We start from the raw sequence: 15,142 nt of genomic DNA on the forward strand, positions 1-15,142 counted from the left end.
AAAAGCATATTAAGAGGCATCATGGCAAGTGTGAAGTTATCAGGTTAATCTATGAAAACTTTGCTTTCTCTGGATTTTCCCCTCAATCTTCTCTTCAACATTTACTCTGTTGACAGTACCCTTTAACGCCTAAGAATTGCTTTAATAATCTTGAAACAGGAAAAAATAATTAGCATATATTTGTAACAAAAGGTGTATAGACATTGACGCTATAATTATATATCATAATAAAGAATATAATTCAATGTCCTAAAAGACAGCTTGCCTGAAAACATGTAGGAGATGATTTGGAGATGTGTCCAGGGATGTAGCATTTTGGTAGTTTGAAAATAATTTAGGCAGCAAGCAATGTGGTCTGCTTACCCAAACCACAGAACGAATGTAGTTAAAAGAAGGAATGGAAAATATTATGGGTTTGACTAAAAAAAATGGTTATGGACTTCTCCTGACTATAATCTTCTCGTGTGACAAATGTCAGCATAAGGAAGTACGAGAACATGAAACGGTAGCAGACCTGTCCCGATCTTCCTCTTAACCACCTGGTATGCACACAAACAGTGAGAAAGACAGAGATGAGTCTGGATGGCGAGGCTGGTGAATTTATATATCTCATTCCCTTTGATAAAAATCCTGTACTAGTACTCTTTTAGTCTTTTGGCTGAATTAACATGCAAGAAAAAAAAGAAGGAAGAAAGAAAAGGAAAATAAAGAAACTCGAGGTTAACATAAAAAGAGAAAGATGTGTTCAAACAAAACATGGTTTTCCCCCTCCATCTTCTGTTCCCATGGGGTTGCTGCAAAAGTCCTAAAGGAGATATATGATTGAATGCTGAGGAAAGCACCATGCTCTCTATTATCCTTTATTCTACTTGGAATTTCCTTCTTCATAAAGTTCAAATTTTACTCAAGACTCTCCAATTAACACGAGAATATAATTCCAAGTTCTTGAAAAAATAATCATGTCAGCATAACTAGGCCATATTTTACTAATACCACCAATGCTGTACTCAAGACTAGAGGAAATGGTTATTTTTCTTTTGTTAGGGTCAAGTTCCCCCGAAGAGAGGTAGCTGATGTGGGGTGAAAACATGAGAACCAAGAGGAACCTGCTGCTAGGAGCTGGGGACACAGCATGAGATCCAGCTGAGGGGGCCAGATAGTAAGCTGATTGATTACGCAGATGCGTAGAGTGGTTCTTCACTTTGAGCTCTGTCTGACTATTGCCATCAATCCATATTTCTACCTAGTATGGGAACTGAAAATAAATTCACTCTCTATGCTACTCAGTGGGCCCCACCTGCCCTCTGAGTCATAGGTCTTCCCAATGGACATTTTTACTAGCTGGGGCTGCCCCTCTCCTGATGCAATGAAAATGAAATAGAAGCCTCTCAAACAGAAGGAACAGAAGGCAGCATTCACTTAATCATTGGGCACATTAGGCACGGTGCCTACCCTCATGGTACATCTAGGGGTCCATGAAAATGTTTTTAACTTCTTTTAAAGTCAGGAGAATAATTAATCCAGCATTTCCACTCCTAGTTATATACTCAAAATAATTGAAACAGGCATTCAAATAAATACTTGTACACACACATTCATAGCAGCGCTGTTGACAACAGCAGCAAAGTTAAACAACTCAAATGCCATCAGTAGATGAATGTATAAACAAAATGTGGTATATCCATATAACGTAATATTATTCAGCCGTAAAAAAGGAATGAAGTACTGATACATGCTTCAATGTGGATGAACCTCTGAGACATGCTAAGTAAAAGAAGGCAGACATAAAAGGCTAGATGTAGTATACGATTCCACTTATATGAAATATCCAGATAAGTAAATCTAGAGAGACAGAAAGCAGATTAGTGTTTCTCAGGGACCAGGGGGAATGGAGAGCAACTGCTTAACTGGGTACGGGGTTTCCATGCTGGGTAATGTTTTGTAACTAGATAGAGGTGGTGGTTGCACAACATCGTGACTGTATTAAATGCCACTGAATTGTCCATTTTAAAATGGTCAATTTTATGTTATGTGAATTTAACTTGATAGAAAAAAATGAACCCAACCTGGATTATATTCATCTTTGTACCAGTGTAGTCATCAAATATAATATTTTAAAAAATGTATGAAGGGGCCTACAGAGAGGGCAAAAGTACCTAGAGCCTACAAAAGTTATAATGCAGCTCTGACAGAATACACAAAGCCCAGAGGCAAATCAGAAGGAACATGAGCTATCTGAGAAAGTGAGAGTAGGCAGCATGACTGGAGCACAGCAAATGAGAGACGAACTCACCTGAGGCAGCTGCTGAAGTCAGCCAAGGACCAACCAGGCCATGGCAAAGACTCAGGATGCTACCTGAAGTGCCAGTAGAGTCTTAAGAGACATTTTTGCAAGTGTGAAGATAGATATTTTTTAAAGATTGCTCTGGGCTCCTATGTAGAGAGTAGACTAGCAGAAAGCGGGGTGGAAGTCAAGATGAGTGGTTATGGACAGCCCAAATTAGAGGCTATTTCCATAATTCAGGCAAAAAATGATGGCTGCTGGCTAGGCTGCTGGCAGAGGAGTTGTAGAGGGATCCAAGGCCTTTGAAACACTTAGAATATCAAAAGGACCAATATGGGGGGATGAGAAGGAAGGCTCACAAGGCTAATTTTCACTTTCCTGGCATGTGCATCTAAATGCATTTCATGAGGCTATTCATTAAGATAAATACTGGTTTAGTGGCAGACATTCAGAAATTGAGCTTTCAACACAAACTTTGAGGCACCTGTAAAACACCTGTCAGAGAGGCCAAATAGGTAGTTCGATATCTCGGCTGCAACTCAAGTGGGGAGTGAAGACAGAAAACTTGGGTGCTGTCCCTATCTGGAGTAAAAGAAAATCCCCAAAATGAATGAGATCATCCAGTAAAAAAGTGTACAAGGAGAAGAGAAACCAGCTCAGGATCAAGCCTTGAGAAAACTCAACATTGAAGTACAGGTATAAGAAGAAAAGCTGACAAAGGTAAAGAGAAGAGAAGTGGAAAGAGGCAGAAGGAAAGTCAGGAAGGCCATGGATGTCACAGAGACTGTTTCAAGAAAGGGAAAACAGCCAGCTGACCCGAACATTCTTGAGGTCAAGCAGGATGTGAATGTTTAAATGTTACATGGTTTAGTGGCATGGAGGTTATCACGGACCTTTTCAAGACCATTTTCAGTGGAGCGATGGGGCAGAAACCAGATGAGAATTGAGAAGAAAGTAGAAGACGAAGTAAAAAGAGTGTAGACAACTCTTTCAAGAAGTCGATTGTGAAGGTGAAGAGTGGGTGACAGCGAGGCAAGCCAAACCCCAACTTCACTCACCCTAGCTGCCTACCATCTGGCAAGAGGGACATTAAGGCTGAAGAAATTTTCCAAAAACAAAGGAGTTAGCAACCTGGTGCTGTTAATTCTTACAGATGAAGGACAAGCATGACCTAGGCCCTTCTGCAGCTGGAAGCCTGACTGTCTAGCAACTTGATAGAAGCCACATCATGATCCTGTTCATTTTATGGCCGTTTGCAAAGGGACAGTTTTCTTTGACCTCGCGGAGCAAAACTGAAGAGGAATTTGAGTTTGCAGCTTCCTCTCCAGCAGCTCTCAAAGCTATCGGGCAATACCTCGAGGACAGAGATGGTATGATCACACTGGGTCGGAGTCTAAAAAGCTATCTTCAAATAATGTTAAGACTCTATACCAGCAGCAAGAAGGTGCATCCTGTGAACAACTTCAGCAGTTTTTTATGTAAAGATTAAGAAGACGCCCAGCACCCAATGCTAAAAGCCAAGCCCTCCCGATTCTCCTGCATCTTCCTTCACATCAACCGCTTTTAATGGCTTCCTTCTTTCCTCCAGGCTTCTTTTCCCTGTGTCTAGGACACAAGAATCTCTCAAACTATCCCTTTATCCTTTGCCAATGAAAAAAAAAAGAACCAGCCCAGCAGAGAGGGGCCCAGATAACGCAAGGCCCCTGGCTGTGGGTGGTGTTTACACCTACCTAACCCCTTCCCTGTGAGTCATCACTGAAATAATGATTTTACAGAATAGTACTTTTTCCTTGTTCATCAACTGTGACTAGAAAGTTGGTTGAGTGCACATTACTGCCTTGTGGTCTCTAGTTTCCATTTCAGGGTTGACTCACTGTCTCCAATATTAGCATAGATGCGAGGAGACTTTGGTCAGACAGACAGACATCATAAGCAACTTTTCTTACTTTATTTTTTCCTACCCTGAATTTGGCCTTTCAAGTAGGTTATCCTTGAGCTTAACACTAGAGCCTGAGCAAGTAAGCCCCTATGTTCTTTCTTTGAATGTCATAAAAAGTTTATTATATGCCCTCATGTATATATAACCCTGTGCCAAGCAGACAGGGACCGTCACTCAGGCTCTTGCATGCTTGGAGTACGATGTTCCAGATGTCACATCTGTGGGCATTTAGCAGGGTTATGCTGCAGCTCTCAGAGGATCATGTTTAAGGAACAAAAAAGCTACTCTTCCCCAAACTTTGTAATAAAAGGGAATATGTTGCTTTAATGGAAAGAGTACAGGAAACTAGAGAAACCAGATAAGTTTTTTATTTTTAAAAGTCAGAAAGGTAATTGTAGCGAGAATGTCATTAGCCTCTCTGATTATATCCTTCAAGATGGAAACTATGAATTGATAATCATTTTATCTCAAGGGCCCAGTGTATATAGCATGTACTCAAATATTTGTTGAAGGAAGGAAAAAAATGCCATCAATTCTATAAATTCTATGAAGACAGCCGTGGTACTTGTGACGATCACACAGTATTTGAAGTCAGATCAGGACTTGAGTCCACATTCTCTGGCATTCGCTAGCTATGACTGTGTGACACTTTACCTAAGTCTGAACTATAAATAGAGGTAATGCCTATTCTGCCTATCTCATAATGCCATAAGGACCAAATAGGGTTATATGTGAGAAAGAAAAGTAGTCAGAAAAAGGGCAAAGATGTCCATTACCACCATTTCTATTTAACATAAAGCTGCCAGTGCAATATTTTTCTAAAAAGGTATCAGCATTGGAAAGAGACAAACTTTTCTTATTTGAGGATAATGTGACTGTCTCCATAGAAAACTTTAAAGAGTCTATAGGCAAACTATTAGAACTAGCAAGAGATGTAGACAAAATCAATTTACAAAAATCAATAGCATTTACATAGACCAGCACTGATCAATTTCGCATTTAATTTTTTAAAAGCCTAGTCCCTACGGAATGACTAAAAAAAGCTACATAGGAATAAATGTAAGAAGACATGTTAAGCCCTTTCAAAGAGAAAATAATAATTTATAAAAGGATATTGAAGGAGATTGAATAAACGGAGGTACAGAATGTCCATGGATAGGAAGATAACCTTCTTCTCCAAATTAATCTATAAACTCAATGTAATTCAAATAAAAAACATAACAATTTTTCAATGGAATTCGATGATTTAACTCTAAAACTTATAGAGCCAGGGCTCAAGAAGAGTCAAAACTATTTTGAAGGACAGGAAAAGGGGTGGGTGGAAAAGACTTGCCCAACTAGATGTCAAAATCTGAGAGCCAAGGTCTCAGCACAGGGAAGACAGAAAGGAATCAAGGAATAGATGCACACACAAATGGAAACTTGATAAATGACAGAGGTAGCATTATGACTAGTGGTAAAAAGTTGGGCCATTCAATAACTGTGCCAAGACAACTGGTTATCCATATGAAAAATACTGACTACACCATAAGCAAAAAATTTTTGAGGATGAATAAACTAAATTAAAAGGCAAAATCATAAAATGTTTAAAAGAAAACACATTTATGACACTATGTGGAGGATTTCTTCAAAGATAGAAAGTTCCAACTCAGGGATTCAATAAGACTTTTGTAAAACACACACACACACCCCACAAACAAACTTAAAGGAAAAGCTCCAGACTGTGAAAAGATACTATCGGCTCATATATCCCTAAAGTAATGTCTAACCAGAATTTATTAAGAACGCTTAAAAATCAATGCAAAAATGCAAAGAACCCAAAAAAGCAAGTGGGCAAAGGATTCAAATAGGCCATTCTCTATTATAAACTTAATGAAAATATGCTCAACCTCACCAGCGTATAGGGAAATAAGAATTAAAACTGAGTTATCTCTTCACATCCATCATGTACACACATGCACGCGTGCATGCACATGCACACACACACACAATTTGTAAGTGGCAATACTAGGGATCTCTACAAGAAAGTATTTCCCCAATTTGCAGATGGCTTATTCATCTGACAAGCTGATCAATGACTACTTGAGCTGGGGTTGGGTGGGGATGAAGGGAGAACTGGAGAGAAGGGGCAGAGACTAGAGATCATAGTGCAGTAGTAGCCTATACTCCCAGCCCCTGGACGAAGTGAACACCATGGAAGGCAGCTAGCTGGCCTGAGCCTTCTTTACAACATTCAGTCCAAGAGGGCCGTCTACTGTGTGAAAAGACCCCTGCAGTGAGAAGGTGTAGGGAGCATCGTACTAGGGCAGGAGCTGAATGAGAGTTAATAGAACCAGTAAGAAAAACATGTATTTTTTCTGCTAGTTAATGAATGTTTGGTTATGCCTATTGGTATCAACTTCTTTTTACATAGATGACTGTCTTTCTTATTCCTTTTTAACTTCTTAGTTATACTGGTTTGTTTTTATCCCAGATTAATTTTAAATCATTTTGTCAAACTGCAAAATAATATTTTCATCAGGAAGAAATATAGGCCAAGGCCAGGGATTGGCAGGATGTGGGAAAATGTGAACTCCTATAAACTGCTGGTAGGAGTATAATTTGGTACATACATTGTGAAGATCTGGCAATATCTGGTAAATCTGAAGACAAGAATATCCTACTGACCAGTGACTAAAGTTCTAGAAATATACCTAAAAGAAACACACACATGTAAAGGGAAACATGTCAAGTACTTCATTGCAGCATTGTTTATAATAGCCAATAACTGAAAATAATTTAAATGTGCATCAACAAGAAAATGGATAAATCGTGATATACTTATTCAATGAATATTTTAAAGAGTTTAAAATGAACAATTTAGATAAATGTGCTAATATCGGTACATCTCAAAAACGTGAGTGAAAAAACAAGTTCCAAAAGGTTATATACAGTATGATACCATTTAGTTTCAAAAACATGAAAACAATCCTACATATGCACATATGTAAGCATATAAAATCATTTATGGTATCATTCTGATAAACATCAAATTCAGAGCAGCACAGTAACCTCGGTGGGTGAAGGGAAAGAAATGGAATGAGACAAAGCTATACAGATACATATAAAATGACTGCACTGCAAAAGCTAGATGGTGGATACACAGGTATTTGTTATATTGCCTACATTTTTTCTGTATGTTTGAAATACTTAATATAAAAAGGCACAATACAAACGCTAGGAATTTTGTTAGTAACATTGCTGACAGACAACTAGGTGGATCAAAGTGAATGAACACATTAATACAGAATGGGGGTAATTATTTCCAAGTGTTGGAGGAATACTGATTTCTCTGAAGCTTATTTACTATGTGCCAGGCATTGTAGTTTACATGCATTAACTTATTTACTATCACCCTATGAAGATGATGCTATTATCCCCATTTTACAGATTAGAAAACAGGTTCAGAGTGGAAAGGTAGAGTCCAAGGCCACATAGCTAGTAAGCAGCAGAGCCAGGACATAAACCCTGGTGTGCCGAAGTCAAAAACCTACACACTACATTACACTGTGAAAAGTTTACTAAATGGTTCGAGATGAAAAAGCCACAGAAACTTACCAATAGTAAAAATGAGAAAGATTCAATTAAGAATTTAAAAGATCAGGGTGTGAGGAAGACTAAGTAATTGGGTTTACACAAAGGTGAGGCCCAAACCAAACTCGAGTCTACATATCTAATGAAAGACCTTGTGGTGTGAGATATTAGATATAAAACTAATGTTGGCAGAAAGTCAATATTCCTTAAGACCAAACACAGGCACGAACACAGACACGGCCCTTTGGTTAAGTGTGTTCAGACTGTAGAGGGACTTCTAAGCCTTTTAATCAATTCTCTTGGGCACATTTCACTGGCCCTTCAAGGTCCATCCTGACTCACTCAGGCTCCGTACTAAATTCTCCTTCATCTAAACCTGACTCATCTGGCACCATGACTTTGTTAGTAGTTCCTACAGGATCAAGTCATTTATGTCGAACCACTGTATTTTACGCGAGAAGGAATTTTATCTCACATGTTTTAGTTGGCATTATTTGGTAGCAAGTGCCTCCCAAACTTAAGGAAAAACTAAAGGCGGAAGTGCGGCAGTCTTTCTGTTAAGGGTTTAAAGGTATCTTAAGGAACCCAGGAGCAGGAAATGCAGACAGGCACAAACACTGGAAAAAACTGCAGTTATTAGGAATTAAAGCAGCTGTTTTCTTCGTCTTTTTCTTCTGGGGTTATGTCTCTCAGCCTTGTTTTATTGTTTCACACGCATGTTCCAAATGCAATCTTCCAAGACATGTTTTCCAATTCCAAAGTCTCAGGAGAAATCAATTGGCTCAAATTTGACCAGATGTCCACTCCTTGTCTAACCACCTAAGCAGCTCATCCCTGAAGGCGGCAGGAATAGTCAGAAAACTGGACATAAGTTATGCAGATACCTTTAAAGTTATCTACTCTAACACTTCCTGCATTTCCCTGTTGTTTATTGATTAGAGGCTGAGACTTTTTTGGGGGGGAGAAATAAGCTGCATTTCTTTGATAGCCTTTTCCAACTTAAGGTTGGAACCACTAAATGCTAAACTTTATCTTTCAATTGAAATGAACCTAAAGATTCTTTGGCTGGCTCCTAGGAATGGTAAAATAGAATTATACATTAGGACGTAATTTCTTCAAGAAAATACACTTCCCTGTACTTCACTTATTCCGTCCTTTTTAAGAGGGCAGTCACTTCAGATTTCCACATTTTTGTATTAAAAACAAAACGCCCCCTCATTCTGAAAAGGCCACTCATTACCAAAATCTATAGCCATTTCCTGCTTTTCATATGACTTAACCTCTACTGCTACATTCAGTGTTTATTACCATCTTTGACACTGTCTATAGTTTCTGAGTCTCCTTAACAATTCCTCTTCCTCCACCAGTTCCTTAAGTGTGGCTGTTTTCCAAGGTTCAGGCCTTAACTCAGATGCCCAAGTAGTGTTTGAACATCCTGACTTTGAATTTAAGGTGCATTTTTCTAGGATCTATGATCCCCAAAAGGTTAAGAATCACTGGTAAAAACTAAATTCTGAACTCCTTTGCAATTAGACAGCCCCTCCTCCAAAACTTTGCCACTCCATTTTTCAAATTTCCCTGTCACCTGTAACAAACTACACTATACCTCTGCTACTGCCATTTCCTCTGCCTGAGTTTACAAAACTTTTCCATTCAAAATTCTCCCTTCTTTCTTGAGCACTATCTGCCTCTAGTATAAATTTACAATACATTTGACTATATGCAAATCTGTCCGAACTAGGAAAGGGGCGAAATCAATATATCTTTGTCTCCAACACTAAAGGGGTGATTTCGCTAAAATATCAGATCTTTCTCCCAACAAGCAATTTGTTTTGTGCTCATTATCAGACAACAGACTCACTATTCATTCATGGCAAAAAGTTTTAAACATAAAAATAGTTCTTTTATATTGAAAACCATTCTTACCAACTTTAACACTGAAAACCAAATTGTCTTAATAGGTAGCATGACCAATATGTCAACTTACATATTTTAAAACCAAATGTTATTAGTAATAACCCCAAATTTCTAACAATATTGACTACAATAAAATTTTTAACAAACTCTGGGATCATGAGCAGTCAGCATTAAGTTCTGAGCTACAATTAAGATGCCAAGGGGATGCTTGCTCTATTAAACGATTCTAATCCAGGAATGTTTATTAGTCATTTTAGAAGATGTTAAATAATACATATATACTCATCTCCAGAGATGTAGATTTGGTAAGTCAAGGATGAAGCTAGGTCTGTGGACATTTTTAAATGCTCCCAGAATTTCCCGATGAAAAATACTAGCTATTTTCCATCAAATATGTTTGACATACCTTTAGCTTGTATGTACATATATATATGTTTACTATTTAAGCATTTTCACTACTTTGCCCAAAGTTACTTATGGGGCATCTTTTTGTAATAGGTGTACTCTTTCAAAGGTTTGTGTGCTTTTTGGTTAACTGAATTACTTTTCAAAGTCATTAATGGAAAATAAAATTTTAACATTTTAAGGTATAGACATCTAGTCCACTAGATGAGTATGTTTTGATAAGTAGGATTTCTGTGTAAATATACTATGCATTAACTCTAGCTTTTTCAAAAATAAAGGAACTGACAAGAACTATTAAAGCGTATACTTACAATAAGAAATGTTATACTCATACACAATACTATTTTTAACTAAAAAAAATGACTTCGAGGTAATTCTTCAAATAGTTTTGCGTATATTCAATATTTTTTAATACAAAAATAGAAATGTTTAAAAATCACCTAGGCGGAGGTTGAATACTTTGATTTGTTAGGTAAATATCAAAAGTTCATTGGTATAGTTCTAGTGGGCACTCAAAAAACTCCAAAAACTTAAAATAATTTTCAAGACTATTTACTTTCTTCACTGCATTCATGTTCTAAAAACTGATAAAATATGCTTGGAAACTCATGGATCAAAAACGCTCTATAAACTTACTGTAAAATTTCAATATTATTTAAAAACACCTCTACAATCACTCTAAAAAGTTTAATCTCCTGACTTAATGGGTATTTTGCTCAAGTGAGCAACCTTCTAACATAATCCTCTTCACACATCCTAAATTAAAAAATTTTTAATTATGAGTTTGAAGATTCAAATTCTAACCTGTATAACTTGAAAATAATTGTACATTCCACTAATTTCTACAACTCCAAGTCCTATTTCACATCAGAAGCTTAAATCTCACATTTAGAAAAACTTTATCTAGAATCGTCCTATGCATTCAAAGATGTTATTGACAGTGTCAGATTGAGCTTGAAAGATAATGAAAATCTTTACTCCCATCGTATATGTGGGGAGTAACTGGATTTTTAACTTAAATGTATCTAAAATGCAGTCATGTTAATATTAATTTGTCCTTTCCTACCTTGTCTTTATTAGACATAACACAAATTCAAAATATAACTTTTTCAAATAGCTCTTGCTACCATTACCAAAGTTTGTCTTATCATTTTTTAAAATCTTCATGTAAATTCAAGTTTTTGATAAATCAAAATATTCTCCATTGTTTTAACAGGAGGAACAAACAAAACACAAGGTTTGCAAAATGGCTTTGATAAAATTGATATGACTCAAGAAAAAATTGGTATGACGATGTGGGCTAAAGGTAAACGATTTTTTCAAAAGTTTTATTTAATAAGCTTATTCTTGGGTGAAAAATTAGTAATTTGATGGTGCCTCTATTTTTCCCTTTTTAAGTAAATATAATTTTAATTTCAGTGTTTGAAATCAATGATCTGCAAATAAAAGGCTAAACTGAAGAAAAACCACACAGATTCTTACCATACCACTGCAATACTTTAAATGCATAGGAACACAACAAACTCAAAAGAAAAAAAAATAGTGTTTTATTAACTATCACACTGTTATAATACACTTTAAACGTACAATAAGGTAGCCTTTAAATTTGAGGTGGTCTTAAGAATAACAAATGAACAGAATTCCCAATTTTTGAAATAGGTGAACTGCTGCAGTTATAGGTATACATTTAGGAAAATTGGATAGCTCTTACAAGACCAGCAATGAAACTTTATTTTGTACATTTTTTAATAATTGAAAATATAAACAATAATTAAAAAATAAAAAGAAAATACAGCATAATAAAAAACATGTTTCTCAATTAAATGTACTGAATACATATAAATTTTAAGGGAAGAAGCAAAAAAGGAAAATGCTGATATTTAAGTGCAGACTGACTACCTAGACAAAAGAAAAAAGACTTAAAAAAATATCATAAAACTGCTAGTTTTCTATGACTAATATCCATATGGTTGGAGTATTGTCACTATGGAAGTGATTTTATTATGTTTGCATATGTTATACTTTACTGGTAATTTACATGATGGCTTTTAAGGCCCTGGCAGACATATGGTTTTTGGAAACAAGATTGGATAAAAAAATCACTGCTAAGACGCAATATACCTTATTTTTTGGTCCTCCAATATGCAAGAAAAGGGATATTTCACTATAACATTTTCTTACCACCCAAATGCCTCAACCTATACATTTTAAACTTTAATTTTAAACATTGGTTATATTGCCCAAGTTTGTTATTGAAATATTAACACATTATTTTGGCAAATTAAATCTTAAACATGGCTTTTCAACAGGATTTAAAAGGTGACTATCCCTAGAGTTCCATGTTAAAATGTAGTTTTCAAAATCTTACAAGAGTAATGCTTAAAATATTGTACATAGTTAACCTAATTAAAATAATTAGCTTCAAAATGACAAATTGATAAGCTAAGTAAAGCCTACGCTATGTAACATTTGCTTGGAAACTTGATTTGTCAGTTATGCATAATAAAAATTCCAGTCATCAAGAAAATTACAAAAATTTTTTTATCATAACATGATTTCTTTCACCCACCAACTTTTTATCTTACAATAGATAAATACCAACATGTTCTCATTTTTACACTAAACCACACAGGATTGATGCATTTGGTTAGACTACCATTCTCATTGTTAAATTCAATTTTCTCTTTATATAACTTGGTAAAATTTCATTTCTTCTAGATTCCAAAAGTACCTACAAAACCCATGCAATTTTACCATTTTTAATATACTATGGAATATCATACAAAGTAAGGCATTTCAGTGTCATGTATAACCAAGTTACTGTCAATCCAAAAATTTTTGCACATCAATAAAAAGATATCTAAGAACTTAGGAACAATATTCTTTTCACTACTGTATAAAAATAACCACAATGAATAAGTATTTGTGTAATATTTACTCCATTGTCTCATTTCCAGAAACTGTGACAAGCTGTAAAGGTATTTCAGTGTTGGTAAGGATATCTTGATTGCTGGTGGTGGAAGTATTAACAGTTCCTATCCCTGAAACAGAACCTTGTTGAATATTTGCAAGGATAAGTGTTGTTCCTCCTGCAGTAATCAAAGTATCATCTCGTGCAGCTTCCACAGATGCCAGCACTGTACTGCTAGAGTGAATACCCTTTTTATTCTGATGTGTTTTAATATGTTTGGCAAGGTGGTCACTTCTCATGAAGCGTTTTGAACATTCTGGACAAACAAATTTCTTCTCACCTGTTAGGAATAAAATTAAGTTACTTAGTTTTTAAAATTCAACATTAATAGGCTAATCATTCCTTGAGAAAGAAAATAAGCCAACAAAGACAGTTAAGGACAGGAAACAATTCAATTAAAATTGTACTAGTTGCATGAGATGCCTCTGGAAATTTCTCTCATAGAATATTTCTCCTCAAAGTAAATGTCATCTTTACTTTTTGATGAAAAGCAACCTTCAAACTTATTATCGAATGATATTCAGTTAAGATTTTAAGACCTAAACTATGCTAAGTTTTGAAACATCTGTTGTAAGACATCAGCTAAAAAATGATCATCTGTAACATACAGCAGGCCCTTGAATAAAATCGTTTAGTTCGTCATTTTGTTATAATGATGAAGGAAAAATAACTGGTTTCCAGCAAGGCCACTATCTCTGGAGTTTGGCGCTCTGCCCATGTCTATGTGGGTTTTTTTCCAGGTACTCTGGTTTCCTCCAACATTCCAAAAATGTTCATGTGAGGTGAATTAGTGTGTCTACATGGTTTCAGTCTGAGTGTGTGTGTTGGTGGGTGGGAGGTGGTGTGAGTGTACCCCACGCTGGAAGGGCCTCTTGCCCAGGGCTGGTTTCCACCTTGTGCCCAGAGATACTGGGAGAGACTCTGGCCACTGGCAACCGTGAATTGGGATAAGTGAGTTGGAAAATAATTCTCTTGTTTTTCTTCATCTTTCTTAAGTATATACATAGTAGACATGTATTTCAATGTTTAATATTAGAAGTGTTTTGGGTCCTTATTTAGAAGTTTTGGTGTTTTTGTGACCAGAAATATGCCATAGGAACTTAACTCTTGTTTATATCAATTAGCCTTTGGTAAAACTGATTTTGTTATACATCCTTTCACTTGAAGTCTCAGTTTCCAAGAACCTATTGACAACGTTAGAGGACTTACTGTACTTCTGTAAAGAAAAATACGCTGTTTTAAGCTATTTAAAGTATTACTCACATGTCATATCCATGATAATAAACCTTCAACTCTGAAATCTGAATTCAAGTAACTACACAGCATACTTCTAGATTAAAGCAAAGATGCAAGCTTGAGGTCCAATAAGATTGAGTAATTCCAAGAATAACAGATGGCTAGATGACTTGATTTCGGCTGGAATAATCAAGAGCAAGCCTAACATATCATGTTAAAGTTAAGAAGACCCTGATGCCTAAATTTATTTCCCAACATGAATAAAATATTTTTAATACAAAAGACTGACTAAATTCTAATATGTTGGAGACCTACTGTGTAAGAGGATTACTAGAAGGCAAAAGGCCAGCCTAAAAGGAATCCAGAGAGAAATCAATCAAATCTAGTATTTTCTTCAAAATGTATTACCTATCTTCTATTCCAACACTTCTACTCCAGGTTAGGTCCTCATCAGACTTCATGCCTAAACTATATTGCAATGACACCTACTCTTTCCCTTCTCCGATCCAACAAATCAATGCCAGACATATCTTCCTTAAATATCAAAACTTCACCACTGTAACAAGTGGTATGGGAATGAAAGACTAACTTGCAAATAACTAGGATTGTGGCTCAATCCTAGTTAACAGAAATGTGTTATATAAAAATCTCATCTTCATGTCAAACTGTCTCACCTCTTTTATTCACATACTATATTACTCTATTCTTTCTGGGAAGCTATTTCATAAAGTTTCTTTTGGAACAACAGTCCTGAGAAATGTTCCATGGCAAATGGCACAATGATCAAAGATAGTTGAGAAATGCTACACACATTACA

The 15,142-nt window shown here is 36.0% G+C and overlaps 1 protein-coding gene across 2 annotated transcripts in view; it reads right to left on the reverse strand.

Annotated features, from left to right (window-relative positions):
* Positions 1–11,642: 11,642 nt before the first annotated feature.
* Positions 11,643–15,142, reverse strand: part of SP3 (Sp3 transcription factor) — a 50,040-nt gene continuing 46,540 nt past the window's right edge. For both annotated transcript variants that reach the window (XM_039855764.1, XM_039855765.1), the window contains exon 7: positions 11,643–13,369. In XM_039855764.1, the coding sequence (XP_039711698.1) occupies positions 13,053–13,369 (317 nt within the window). In that variant the 3' untranslated portion in view covers positions 11,643–13,052. The remainder of the gene's footprint in view (positions 13,370–15,142) is intronic.

Source organism: Pteropus medius, unplaced genomic scaffold (genome assembly GCF_902729225.1).
Source record: "Pteropus medius unplaced genomic scaffold, Ma_sr-lr_union100, whole genome shotgun sequence".
Taxonomy (NCBI): domain Eukaryota; kingdom Metazoa; phylum Chordata; class Mammalia; order Chiroptera; family Pteropodidae; genus Pteropus; species Pteropus medius.